Raw genomic sequence first — 15,356 nt, 5'->3', positions numbered from 1 at the left:
CACACACACACACACACACACACACACACACACCTCTTGAGAGCGTCTTCTTGGACAGTGGGTCTGTTTTCTCTGGCTGTTCTGAGATTTGCTCACTGTCCTCATTTTTGATGGACGTTTCATCTTTTTCGAAAGACTGACTGAGCTCGATATGAATCTTTTCCTGTTAAAAACAAACAAATAATAGAACACATTTAGAAATAATAAAAGTGCAAAGAGTTGTTTCATTAATACAAGATGTATTTGATATAATCACACATTCACTTTCAGGAAGTATTAAGAACGTTTATATATTTCCCTAGTCGTCAAAAACGAGACTTTTTTTGATGATTAGAAGACAAACAATGGCTCTTTTTTGTCGTTATGAAGTGAGAAAGGTAATTTAAAGCTAATTATGATCTCCTTCCCTTAGCTGCAGCTAATCAGAGGAGTTTGATTAAAATAGTTTGCGAAGAGAATTAGCAGAAGACTTTGTAATCATCTCAAGTAATAAAGACTTGCCTTTACTCAAAGAACAATCACAACAAAGAACAAAAGAAGTTTAATATAAACCCAAAGCTATCAAATAAAAACTATTAAAGCTAAATTACTAAATGGTCCATAATGCTCTGCAAAATATCAAGGAGAAAAAAAATCCTAGTTTGAATTTTAGATTTGTAATTGAAGTACTGGATATGATTTGAAAAAAAAAAAAAAAAAAGATTTTCCCTTTATATACATTAGTAATAAACCAATATATCAAACAATAATATTGGTAATAAAACAAATTATTTAACTTATTCACTTATTAAACTCACCCATTAATATTCAGCCAAATGTCACAATAATGGGGAAAAAAGGCAATCCAAATTCCATATAATAATAATAATAATAATAATAATAAATAATTTAGAAGTTGTTTTAGTCTTGGATTATAGTAGACTGTTATATCAACTGATTTTTGGCCAAAAGTTACGACAAAAAATTACAATAAAAGGGGAAAAAAGCTAGACCCATATCAAATCAATCAATATCAATCAATCCTTTGTTCAAATGCAAAAATGTCATTAAAATGTGAAAAAAAAGAAGAAAAAGAAATGCATTAAAAAAAAAGTGGTAAGTGGCCAGGTTCTTTTTGAGAATAAACCCACTGATGGATAATCATTCATACTTTGTGAAGGATTTACACAAATTTATTTAGCTCATATTTCATAAATGATGCTCATTGTAATCATATCGTAAAGTGTATTAAATTGGACCCCAAACAGTGAAAAACTACTTTGTACAGGGACAGTACAAGCAGAGAGTCATTATAGTAAATATATTCCATTCAGGTGCGCGGCTTTCGGGTTTAGAGGGCATTTGGCCGTTTCGACTGCACATGAATTTATATTTCATGAATGGGATTTACAAACTCCCTCGAGGAGAAACACGAAGGACTGTGGAGGTTATGAGATCATTCTGCCCTTCTGTGAGCTCTGGACTCGATCCCGCCATGATCCTTCACTCTGATGCTAAAACTCGGCTTTATTTCAAACACAGAGTGAGAGGAAGAGCAGCCAAATGAACAGCAGTGGCTTTAAACAGATAGTTCACCCAAAATATATAATTCTGTCATCATTTATTCACTATATTTAATCCCAAACCTTCTGACTGACTGACTTCTGTAAAACAGAAAAGGAGACGTTTAGATGGACGTTCATGCTGCTCTTTTCCATACAATGGAAGTGAATGGGAACCAGGGCTGTCGAGCTCCAAAAATTACTAAAATCATCATGAAAATTATCGTATTAATTCAGAATACAGAATATTGCACATTTACTGTCTATGGCTATTTAAAGCGCATTTTTGATGCTGAATGTACGGGAAAAGAGTGGCAAATCATTTAAGTTTGAAATAGATTTTGGGCAAGATTTACTAAACAGGGCAAATAAGCGTGAGAGCGCAATTCCAAAACAGCGGCGATGGGCGTGGAAACTTCTGCGAGTGATTTACTCACAATGTGCAAATTAATGAAAACAGATGCAACATCTCATTTACATATCGACCAACGCAATATTACAAGCGCATCGCAAATTATTCGTATTCACAAATAAACAGAGCTGATGCTCATCAGGTGCGGCGTGTTTTTTTTGGGTGTTCAATTATAGCGCAAATACCAGTAATTTGACGAGTAAATCGCGATTTCATTTTAATAATCTCCTCCCATAAATTTTGCGTCTGAAATGTTAACTCCTACAAATGCATATTAAATAAGGTCAGGCGCAAAAATAACTGTCCACGCCTTTTTAGTGCTAATTCTTCACCGCACGTCTTTAGTAAATCCTGACAGTACTATTTTAACGCCAAAAGATGGTTTGCGCTGGCAGCAGCTTTTAGTAAATCTGACCCTTAGCAGTAAATGATGATTGGTTTCATTTCAGCGAGCTTTTGTGTTCATTATAATTCGTTCGCCGCTGTTTTTTCGGTCTCTGGCTTTCTCTCCACTTCTCTAAAGAAGAGAGACCGGCCCGAATTAGCTGTCGAGCTTCTGAATGAGGACAAAAATGTCACGCTACACGAGGGACGGAGAGAGAGAAGACGAATGGACGGATCGTGAATGAGAAGGTTGTGAAAGAGCGAAAGGGGGAAAGGTACAGAGATGAGAAACGTCTATGAATAGAGACCCTCTTTCCTCGGGGAGGAAGTCTCGTTCACTCGTTCAAGGATGTACACTTGATTAAGGACGTTTATTCGTCTTTCAGACGGTTCGTCCACAAAGACCTTGAGTTCTTTTCTTCCTCACCTGCTCTCGCACTGCATGACTTCCGACTGAGAAAAGATGACGATCGTCTCTCTTTTCTAACAAAACATCTTTAAAAAGCAAGGTTCAAAGACATCAACACTGTCTGCTGCCTGTCTCTTAAATATTATATAGTCAAGTACTGGCATATTTAAAAAAAAAAAAAAATAAAAAAAAAAAAATGCAAGTCAATAATAACCAGTGTGGCCTGCACATGTAATGTTTTGTTTTCTTCACAAATGCTAATTATGATTTCAAAAAAGAAAAAAATTTACATCCTTTGCTTTACTTTTGAAAAACATGACAATTATGAAGATCTTTAAATATGATAAATATACATGATCTTCAAAAAGATTTTTTTTTAGTGTTGTAAGAGATATAGATAATAAATATATACATGTTACCTAAAAATGAGGAAAATATATATAAAAATATTTATAGGCTATTAAGTGTAATAAATCAATTATATAGACATACACAAAAATACAAGTTATTACTTTATTTAATTATTTTTATATATTATACTAAATTTATTTAGTGTTGTTATAAATAAACAAACAAACAAATACATAAAATAAAGATCATATAAAATTATAGCATATACCATTTAATATGAATCTTACAGATTTGAGATATTATAAAACATTATAGAATTGTATAGATTCATTTAGTTGTTTATAAATCAATAAATATAGATACATTTATGGTGAAAATATAAACGAGATAAAAAATTGTGAAAATATAAATGTAATAAATTCTAAAGACAGATAAAAGTAATACAATTTATTACTATATTATATATTTTTATATATTATACAAATGTATTTAGTGATTTTATAAATAATTAAATATAAACAAAATACATAATTAAAATAAATATAAAATTATATATAAAATAAATAAAATGAATATAGTAGATTTTAGATATTATAGAACATTATAGAATATTATAGATTAATTTAGTGTTAATAAGAGTAATAATGTAAATAATTAGTGTTTATATTTATAAAGCAATGAACAAAAAGAAAAAAAAGAAAGGTTTCAAAGTTGGTGCCTGTCAAAAACAAACAAACAAACAAAAAAAACCTTGAAAACGGCCTAGAGGAATTTCCAAAATGTACATATTTTCACTAATATTTTAAATATATACTTTTTTTTTTTATTAATTTAGTGTTGAAACCCAAAGTATTGATGCTACCTGTACATTGTGAAAAAAAGAATTGTGACGTATCAATATGCAACTGTATTGCAAAACCCTTTTTACAAAACAACCAATTTCCCAAAACAACCCCAAAAAACCCCCCCCCGAAAAAACAAAAAACGAAAAAAAAATTAGGCCCCCAAATAATAAAAAAACTAGCTGATGGTGCTGACCGCCCGCGGCGGGATCTGGGCTTCCTAATAGTGGCTCTGAGCTGCAGACTAACCTAATAAATAGAACAAAAATGGGGTTCGGATAAGAACAGGCAATTATAGCAATCCACTGAGCTCGGCAGCTGAGACAGGAAAATTGTATTTGGTATAGATGATGGATGAATGCAATCCTGCACTGGGGACGTGCGTGCACACGAGCACCTTCAATAAACACACAGCTCTATTAAACCCACTTCAAACACACCCAAGCATCTTTAAAACTAAGAGCAGTGCTGTTGTTTTGACAGCGTTATTATTGTGGGCTGCAAGGACAAAGGTTAATTGGTTTGATGCTTCTGAAAGAAGCCTCTTCTGCTCACCAAGGCTGCATTCATTTGATTAAAAATACAGTAAAAACTAATATTGTGAAATATTTTTACAATTTAAAATATTTGTTTTCTATTTGAATATATTCCAAAATTCAAAATATTTAAACCATTCATTAATGTCACATGATCCTCCAGAAATTATTTTAATAATATATGCTGCTCAATTATTATTGGTATTCCTTCTTTTGTGTGTAAATCATACATAAATTAAATTCAAACATTATATTAAATAAATCCAAACATAATCATAAAAATAGCAATTAAAAATCAAACAAATAATAAAAAAATTTTGTGAGCTGTTGTTAATCAGACAAATAGGAAGGAAATTTGGATCATGTTATTAAATGTTTTTTTTTTGTCATTGTATAATGATTACAAAAATAAATATCAATTACATTTACATAAAAAAAGAAAATGTTTTAAAATTAAATTAAAATGGATAAATTAAAAATGAGAAGTACAAATCAGTTAAGATTAAATATTTTATATATTATTATTTTTATTACATAGTATTTTTTTATATATATTATCATAAATTAATAAAAAATTAAATATTAAACATTAATTTGTGTAATAGAAATGAGAAATTATAGAAATTTAGATAATATAAAAGTTGTTGTTTGGTAGTTAGAGAACTCAATTATTAATAATGGTTCTTATTACAGCTTATTTTTGTTCATACATCATGATACATTTTTTTCCCCTCATGATTCTTTGATGAATAGAAAGTTCAAAACACTATTTATTCAAAATAAAAATCTTTTGTAACATTATAAATGTCTTCATTGTCCATTTTGGCCACTGTAATGCATCCTTGCTCTAGAAAAGTATTAATTTTATTTATTTATTTATTGAATGGTAGTTTCCCACAAACATATTAAATGGTTTATTAAAAATAAATAAGTTTTCATAACTGATAATAAATCAGCTTATTAGAATGATTTCTGAAGGATCATGTGACACTGAAGACTGCAGCAATGATGCTGAAAATTCAGCTTTGAATCACAGAAATAAATTACATTTTAAAAGATATCAAAATAGAAAAAGTGTTATTTAGAACTGTAATAATATTTCAGTTTTTACTGTATTTTAAATCAAATAAATGCAACCTTGATGATCAGAAAAGAGAATTCTTTCAAAAAAAAAAAAAAAAAATGAAGAAAATCTTAATTGCAAATGTACTATTTTTATTTTAAACATTTTGTGAATTAGTAAGTCACATAACCTAATAAGTAAGAAGTATGCTAGTCCATACATACACACACACACACGTTTACCTGTTCGTGCGTCAGTTCTCGGAGTGGAGGCGGAGACGGTTCCTCACACACCGCCAAGCTGCGGACTAACTTTAACTTGCCGTTGGACTGGAGGAGAGTAACCATGGTTACCAAAACGTCTGGCACTCATTCGCAAAAGAACGTCCAACAACGCAACTAAAAATACACAAGCACCATTTTGCAGCATCTCAGGAGACTTTTCAGAGCTCAGGGAGGGGTTTACGATTAGATCGTTAATTAGAAGCGTGTTTATTAAAACCGACGCTTGCGTAAAGATCTGACACCCCTGAAAGTCTGAAAATCTCAAAGTACGAACAACACAAAACAAACAAGCAGCTTGAGAGTTTTTCATATGTAAATTATTATTTTTTAATATGATAATAAACACAAGAGACTCGCAAGGTTTCTCGCAGGCAATGTCAAAACAACTGAAAACACGTACTCAACATAATCGCAAAGAAACAGTGCGGCTGTTTAAAATGCAGTGATGAAACGCATTGAGAGCAGAGGAGAATTCGCCACTGTAGGTGGGAAAATCTCCGGATCTCGGTACATGCTGCAGAAGTGCTAAACGCAGCATTCCCCCCAAAGCACATTCATTATTCTTTTCTGACTCGAGCAGGGGCTTTTATTCCCACAATGCACTGACGAACTCTCTCTCGCTCTCTTTTTCTCGCAAGGCACACAGAGTGCAGGCAAACAAAACAGAACCAACTGATCCAAAAAAAAGAAAACCACTTCATGCTGTGATCATACCATACCTTGGACCTTTTAATAGTCTGTGCTGATTGGCCAAGCTGCTGGTAATCAGAAGAAAGGGAGGAAAATGCACATTGTTCGTCATAACGTATGAAATGCTTAAAAATAAAATAAAAAATAAAAAAATAAAACTTACATTGCTTTTATATTAACTATAATAAATTAAAACAAATTAAGTATATAATATAAATTTACAATATTATATATATATCATATAAATATATAATAAATATATCATTAAATATATAAAATATACAGAGATACGTTTATGTATTTGATGTGAAACATTAAAAGGTTCTTTTTTGTAATTACAGAACTATAATTTCGATCAAACTGCCATTGCAAATCATAATCTAAAAAAGTTAAATGTTTCACTTATATGCAGTGATATAACAATACACAGTAATAATAAACAGCCATTTTTACCTATGTATATTTTTACTAAAACATTTTATGACATGTAAAATGAAGGTGAACATTTTTGTGTAATGACACAAACGAATCTTTGAACCTTCGTATTGAAATAGGCAGAAAAAACATAATTCACAGACACGAACCACTGGCGTGAGATTGTGAAACAATGTTTAAACACAAACAATGAAAATAACAAATATTTTTTGAATTTTGAATTTTTTTAATAGTTAATTTATTATATATATATATATATATATATATATATATATATATATATATATATATATATATATATATATATATATATATATATATATATATATACACACACATGTATATGCATGTATGTACAGTATGTATATATTATATATTATTCAAAAAAAAAAAAATCAAACGTGTCTGCAAAAGACAAGTATGATGTAATAAGTATAATGTTCCTTTTATATTAAATAATTTGAAGTATCGCCCAGTTCTGGAAAATTGTGTCAAATCCAGAAGGTCAAAAAGTTGCGTTGCGTGTTATCGCAGGTAATATATATTGTTAAAAGAGTATGTGCACCAGTGAAGCAGCTAATTGTGCAGGAGAGGAGAGAGAAATGAACAATGAGTGAGGAATAGTGCTGAGATCAGCATGTGTTTCAATGCACCTGGCCGCTGCCCTTTCTCAATGCACCAAGAGCAGATGGTGGCAAAGTCACACGCGCGCGCGCACACACACACACACACACACACACACACACACACACACACACACTCGCTCACACACCCTGAGGGTTTGCAGATAAACCAGCAGGATTTCAGGTGCAGATTAACTGTCCTCCCTCTCTTCCCTGGCATTAGCCAATCACACGCCAGCTTGGATCCCACTGGCTGATTCTACTCATCTCGTTCTCTTCTCTTATCTCAATATTTAAGCAGAGACATTAGGATAATGGAAACCACTGCAACAGCATACTACCATCCCATAACAAGTCATTAGCAAGAGGTTACAGTCTCATTTCCTGTTGGCTTTGGACTACATTACCCATATTGCATCACTGCTGTCACTAGGTTTACCTGAGTTTGATTGGAGGAACTTTGGTCTGTCACACACTCCTGGGCGTGTGTGCCGTTGTTCTGGGGCACGTGTTGGGGATCGTTGAGGGACGCGGGCGGTTCGGCCATGTGCGGCGCGTCACTATCCAGAACCTTCATAACGTCACAACTTCTGGTGTCCAGAGAAGATTCAGACATTATCCTCAGAAGCAAGACCGAAAATCACCACCTATGAGATAAAAACACACACTGCTGATTTAGTTGACAGCTTAATGATGTTTATTTCAACTTGTGATGTCAAAATGACTGGTTCTTCACTAACAAATTGAAGTTAAAATTGTAAAAGTAGCAGGTTGGGCAAAATTACGAATTCTACAATGCCAAAGGCTTGCCTCATGAATATTAATGATGTCTGAAGGTGATTCGTAACCTTCCTGGAGTGTGCGGTCATGTAACCTAATTAATATCCATTTCCCATAGTAGTATTTGTTAATTAGCCACCTGACTAAGTGCCTGATTATTGATCTCGACCAATCAGTTAAGCCTACAGGCTAATGTCAATCTACATAATTAAAATTCATGAGTGATTTCATTCAAAGGCAAATTTCGGACTCAATTTGGTAACTAAACGAAGGCTATGTCTTTGAAGATCTAAAACGAGTATTATTAATCACGAGTATCAATAATGTCATGCTGACATTGAGTCATAACCATTTCTCGAATGCGCATTCACAAACTCATTAATAGTCATGATGCGTTTACGAAGACTTCACCAAAGGATTTGTAATTTTAAGATATATAGTCAAAATATCAGCTTATTAATTAGTCACTGATGTCATAAAAATAATTGAGAAATCATTGTTGTTGTTTTTGCGTGCTATTCGGAATGGACGTTATAATGTTATTTGTTATATGTAAAATACTAATAAAACGTTGATCACAAAAAATAATAATAGAGAAATTATGTAAACATATTAATATTAAAATATGCATTTACATAGTGTGAAACTATGTATTATGCAAGTTATGTAACTATCGAAATGTAGCTACTAAAAATATAAATAATCCAAAAATTCAAAAATTAAAAGTTACACAACTAACGAAACTAATAAAAAAAAAAGAGCAAAAAAGAGAAGTTAATTGTACTTTGTGCAAGTACCTATAATGTAATACAAAAAATACTGAAATATAGATAAGCTAGAGATATATTTATATACACAAAAAAGAACAATTAACGTAGTCTGTGACAATAGGTTACACAAGTTACGTGACTACTGAAATATAGATAAGCTAGAGATATATTAAGCATTACTCTTTTTTTCCCCCCGAAAAAAATATGCATTTACGACGTAGTCCATAACAAGTTACGCAAGTAACTATTAAAATTAAAAGAGAATGCATTTACGTAGTACGCAACTATAAGTTACGCTAGTTACATTACTACTGAAAGTTAGATATGCAAATAAGAATGCATTCATGTAATCTGTAACTGAAAGTTACGCAAGTTATGTAACTATTGAAAAAAGCAAAATATATATTTTTATGACTTTTCAGAGGTTTTGGTCGAAAAGTATGCATTTACGTAGTACGTAACTATAAGTTACGCTAGTTACGTAACTATTAAAAAGGTAGATACGCAAAAGACAATGCATTTGCGCAGTTTGTAACTATGAGCTACACAAATTACATAACTATTGAAATCTAGATATGGTAACTATAGTCTGTAACTATTAAAAGCAAGTTATGTAACTACTGAAATCTAGATACGCGTAAGAGAACTAGATACTTCTATACTTCAAATTTTTGTTTTTGTTTTTGACAAATGATTGGGCAACTAATGAAATTGTTATTTTGTGATACAACCAAAAGGTGTTTGTATTTATAAAATGACATAAGTACCAAAGTGACTGTGTTTACCGGCTGTGCTGTTTTCAGGACTGGGCTGGAACCTTAGGGAGCGTAGGACCCTGGGGCCTCTGGAGGCAGCGGGGTGGACTGAGAGACGGACAGGGGGCAGCAGCAGTCCCATGACCCCCGTCACCAGCACTCGGGTCGGGTCGCCAAGCCACGGCTCACGCACACGCTCCGCATCACCCTCGGACACCTGTCACACACACATAAGGACAGAGGTCAGGGGTCAAACACGGCGAGGTCAAGAGGTCAGGGATGCATGGATACAGTAGCGTCCGTGAGGGAGAACTGAACTTGTTTAACGGAAAGTCTTGAAGGTCTTTCGGGAGCAGAAGCACTGCAGCGCTTTTGAAAAAGTGTCAGGGTGGTGACATGAATATGAAGAACAGACTGTGCCGCATAGAGACAGGAACATTAAAATACACAGAGAGGAAGTCATGTTTAACACTGAACCTTTGGCGCATTTCAAGCGTTTCAGTGAGCTATAACGAATACAAAGCCGATAATATGACTCCACCCTCTATTTATAAATATTTTGTGTTGATTAGAATACAATAATAGTAGAAATGACAACAGGTCTAGCTGATGTTGCATCTTTAACCTTCCTACTGAGTACAATAACTTTAATTAGCAAATTTCTTGAGTCAAGAACTCTCCATTCAACAAGAGTTCCAATTATTGCAAATAATTAATAGTATCAACTCAATTTGACAAAACTGCAAATCTTAAAGAAAATTTCATAGAAACTTAACATGAGTGGCGAAATCATGATTGGTTTAAATTTATCTATTTTTCTTTCTTTCTTTATTTTATTTTTAGTGCTTTAATTAAGTTTGGTTACTTGCCAAATAAATTTTTCTAATTTCATTTAAGCTTTTAATCTAATATTAATATTTTATTTCATTTAATCCTCATATAGATGACCAAATTACTAATCTTGCTGATTTAGTTCTGTTAAATGTATTAGAAATAATTAAGATTTGAAATTTTCATTTTAATTTTAGTTTAATTGGTAGTAATTTTTATGTGCCTCTGCTATTTGTTTGATTTTAATTTCATTTTTGTATTTTTATTTTCTATTTTAGTTTAACTTTTTTTTTATTATTTCCAGTTAGCAATTTTAGTGCTTTAATTCATTTCAGTTGGTGACACCTCTAATGTTCATTTAAGTTTTATACTTTAATTTTATTTTAAAGTTTTCAGTAATGTTTTCAAATCAAAAACCAAACTACCAATCCTTATGAATTAGTTCCATAGAATTTATTAAAAATAATAAATATTTTAGTTTTATTTAATTTTTTTTGTACATTTATTTTGCTAGTCACATTATTTAAATTTTTCTATTTAGGTTTAATTTATTATTATTATTATTTTATTTAATTTCCAGTTAATTAATTTCAGTTAGTTGGCAACATTTCGATTTTCATTTAAGATTTTCCATATAATATTTCTTAAGCTTTATTATAATGTTTTGAATAGTTTCAGGTGTTTATAACAAATCAACACAGCAGCAAATTACCAATCCTACTGATTCAATTCATTAAAATTCCCGTGAAAATAATGCATATTTATAAGTTGTTATATAACCTTCCTATCACGCTAAAGTACTGCTGTCATAACAGAAGGATTCATCCATTCAAGCTTGTGTCAAATAGACTGAACATATGGGCCAGTCTCCACCTGGGTATCAATGACCCAACAACAACCCCATGCCAAGTCAAGACCCACCCTTTATCTCGAGGTCAAACGGGCCTAACCTGACTCAGTAATCCCGCAAAGTACGCCAACTGGGTCCGAATACACCATCCGGCAAGAGATTTATGTTACTAAAACCATCAGAGGAGACGCATAGTGACACACACACTGATCAAAATTCAAGGGATTAGCATCGCGCGCGATGTGACAGTAACGCAGGTGGCGGCAATGACAAGAACAGGTGGGTACGACCACACGCGCACACACAAACACACAAGCTGTCATCCAAACAGCCAGACGGTCCATCAGAATGATCCAAGACCGTGCCATGACTTTTCCATGAGTGTTTGCGCACAGGTCACTGGCGTTATCCCACGTCACCACAGGAAGCATGCGTCTCTTCATCTCCATTGGGTTCAAGAGCCGTTCCAGGTCGCAGAGACAATGGGCGGCACAACTGCGCACCAAGTGACACTCTCAAGGACAATTATGACTTATGAGAGCGCTTTTCCACCCACACATGGATCGAAACACCTACAGTTGGGCAGGAATTACGCGAGCGCTGTTCATAAATATCCAAGCATTTCTCTTGCTGCGGGCTAATCTCGACACTGCCGTATCTTTTTCTCCGTTTATGTCGAGGTGAAGTGAAAATCCGAATCTGCATTTCAAAATACGCCCTCCACTGCAACTACCCTCCCCTCCTGCTCGCACAACAGTTTTCGCTCCATATTCAATAAGTTCTTCCGAGCATCACTAGAGAGAAGACTCCCCGTGGACCTCGACGGCTGTATATTTACACAAACTTGACAGTACAGATGTCCAAGTTTGACGCTTGAGGATATAAAAAAATAAATAGAAAACCAACCACTGCAGAAACACACAAATACTCCAGCTGCGTCTCGAAAACTACACTGTATTTGAGAGCATTTTTATTCAAATAAATATCCAAATAACATCCAAAAATTATGCCTTGGTAGGCAGTATGCTTGTTATGATGTCCAAAAAACACAAAGTATGATGACTAAAAGCGATGTGTAGGTAGATAAAGATTTCCAAAAATGCAGCTTACTGCGTATGAAGCCCAAAAACAATCAAGATATTCCTATAACAAGGTAAAATACTCAATACTGCAGACTATATAGAGACCTTACATAATTACTAATCCATGATGCCCAAAAATCTTGTCGTGTTAGGCTGCTCACTAGCTTGACAACGCTGTTTATAAAGACAGCTTACAAGCTTTTGGGGTCTCACAATCCGAAAAGCTATCTAGTATTTGTAAGACGCCCAAATTTTCTGTCTAGATAGGTTGCACACAACGTACGATGGTGTTTATGGAGACTTTCAGCAAAGCCATCTAGGTAGGCAGCTCACTAGATTATGTATAGCACTCACTAGGTTTGATGCCAAAACATGCGTTGTAGGTAGGAAGCTCATTTGGAATGCCCAAAAATGTTGTCTAGAAAGGTAGCGCACTAAATATGATGCATGCAGTTGTTGCCTAGGCAAACAGTTAATATGATTTTGCTGCATGAAAATGCAGTCTAGGTAGGCGGCTCAATAGATATAATGCCCTAAAATGCATCTAGGAAATCAGTTCGCTTCATATGATGGCCAAAAACGCTGTCTGGGTAGGCGTATAACAAGTTTTTACATTTATACATATGCATTAAGCAGATGAAAATGATGCCCAAAACTACTGCTTAGGCAGCGCAAACAGTATAGCGTCCTAAATGTATCTAGAAAGGCAGTTCACAAGGTATTACGCCCAAAAATGCTGTCTAGGAAGGTAACGCATTAAGTATAATGGATGATTGCTGTCTGGGCAAACAGTTAATAAGCTTTTGGTGTCTGAAATGCAGTCTAGGTAGGCGGCTCAATAGGTATAATGCCCTAAAATGCATTGAAGAAACTAGCTCACTAGATTTGATAGCCGTAAATTCTGTCTCGGTGAGCGTATAACAAGCTTTTACATTTACATTTATGCATTAAGCAGGTGAAAATGATGCCCAAACCGGCTACTTAGAAAGCTCAAACGGTGTAATGCCCAGAAATGCTGTCTAGGAAGGAAGCGCACTAATTACAATGCACACAAATGCTGTCAAAGTAAACATTTAACATGCTTTTGATGACCAAAAATGCAATCTAGATGGGCAGCGCGGTAGGTATGAGCTGAAAAAGAAATGCTGTCTAAGTAGAAGGCTCACTAGGTGCAATGCCCAAAAATGCTGTTGAGGTAGTTACCTGGGTTTTGAGATCCAGAAATCACTAATTCTGGGACGGACATACAGACATAACGAAAACATCAGCCCACAAACAAATATCGCTTTTGTTTTATTGTTTTCCTTTTATTACGTCGCAAACAAACCACTAAAGCAAACAAAAGACAAAAAACAGACAATACATGCAAAGTAAAAGAAAAAAGACAAACGCAGCCACAACTTTTTGACCTTTTCACAAAAACGTACACAACATTCATCATCCTGCTCTAAGCATGTTGTCTAAGACAATAAAGCCCATCCGTTATTTCCCATTATCAATTATTAATCAACATATTTCAGGAAGCAATGAGCACTTACCCTCCTGACAAAAGAAGCGCATCACCGCGCCGGGCTCCAGGCTACACGTATTTCACTTCACCCCCATTTTAGACTAATATGCAAATGGCCCATAATTCTGGATACCTATTTAACAATATGTGTACCATTTCACAATTAAGCTCCCGTCTCAATCCGTGTTCTCAGTGTGTGGCCGCTGTCACAGTCAAGCTATTCTTCTCCTCTCCTCTCCTCATCAGTTCATTTACACGATTCGCCACATTAACGATATTAGCCGGGCTGCCTTCGGCTGTAATTTACACCGACACAAACACCCAGCTTTCTGCTGATAGCCGCCTCAGGCACTTTTTTAAATTATAAAATAGAGCAATTATGAGAACGTCATTACAAAGTGAGCACACACACATAGACAGGCATGGAGTGTAATTTGCTGACACGCAAATTTATTCGCAATGAATTTAACATTTGCATGGAATAAATTAACAGTAAAATTAATTTAGATTCTTTTATCATGTATGCTTTCACGTACAATTTGGAATATATTTGTAAAAACAAATCTAAATCTATAGTCTAAAGTGATCTTGTTTCATTAATAAAAAAATAAAATAAAAAAAAAAAAAACGTACAAAATTTACATTTACGAATATACAACAAAAGTTTTTACTACTTTGTTTTTTTTTTGTTCACGTTCGTTGCAATTTAAACAAGCAAGAAAAAAATGTCAGAATACAAATCAACACGTCCAAGACTTCACACACACACACCTGCCTGGCGTTCATGATCCGCTGCTCGGCTCACATCATTAGTTTCCATAGCAGCCCGAGTGCCATCAAACGGAGCGCGCTCAGTGCAGCTCTGCTCTCCTTCGTCTGAGCGCGGAGCGTTCGCGTACCTGCCCAAAGCCATCGCTGCCGCAATCCTTCCTGATTCTCCTCTCTCTCTCTCACGCACACAAACTCTCCGCCAAATCAACAGCTGGCCTTTGTGATGTCATCCCTCCCCTGGCCAATCAGAGCGCCCTGAGGGCTGGGTGCAGTATGTCAGCGCTAAGCAGGGCTCCACCCTCGAGAGCCAATCAGATGGCCCCTGTGGACCGGAGAGAGAGGCAGACGGCAAAGAGACACACACACACACACGACCAACTGTGGCGAAGTGCCACTGTGGGACAGTCTGTCAGGGTATGAGCACGCCAGCACTGCAA

The 15,356-nt window shown here is 34.5% G+C and overlaps 1 protein-coding gene across 1 annotated transcript in view; it reads right to left on the bottom strand.

The window, feature by feature from the left end:
* Nucleotides 1-15,110, bottom strand: part of LOC109046393 (R3H domain-containing protein 2-like) — a 37,898-nt gene extending 22,788 nt beyond the window's left edge. The window contains 6 exon segments of the mRNA XM_042756196.1: nt 34-163; nt 5,781-5,867; nt 6,542-6,580; nt 8,010-8,217; nt 9,906-10,092; nt 14,920-15,110. Coding sequence (XP_042612130.1) covers nt 34-163; nt 5,781-5,867; nt 6,542-6,580; nt 8,010-8,186 — 433 coding nt within the window. The 5' untranslated portion in view covers nt 8,187-8,217; nt 9,906-10,092; nt 14,920-15,110.
* Between the last annotated feature and the right edge of the window lie 246 nt (nt 15,111-15,356).

This window comes from Cyprinus carpio, unplaced genomic scaffold (genome assembly GCF_018340385.1).
Source record: "Cyprinus carpio isolate SPL01 unplaced genomic scaffold, ASM1834038v1 S000006810, whole genome shotgun sequence".
Lineage (NCBI taxonomy): Eukaryota > Metazoa > Chordata > Actinopteri > Cypriniformes > Cyprinidae > Cyprinus > Cyprinus carpio.
The sequence above is the reverse complement of the archived record's forward strand: the minus strand, read 5'-3'. Positions and strand labels throughout refer to the sequence as shown.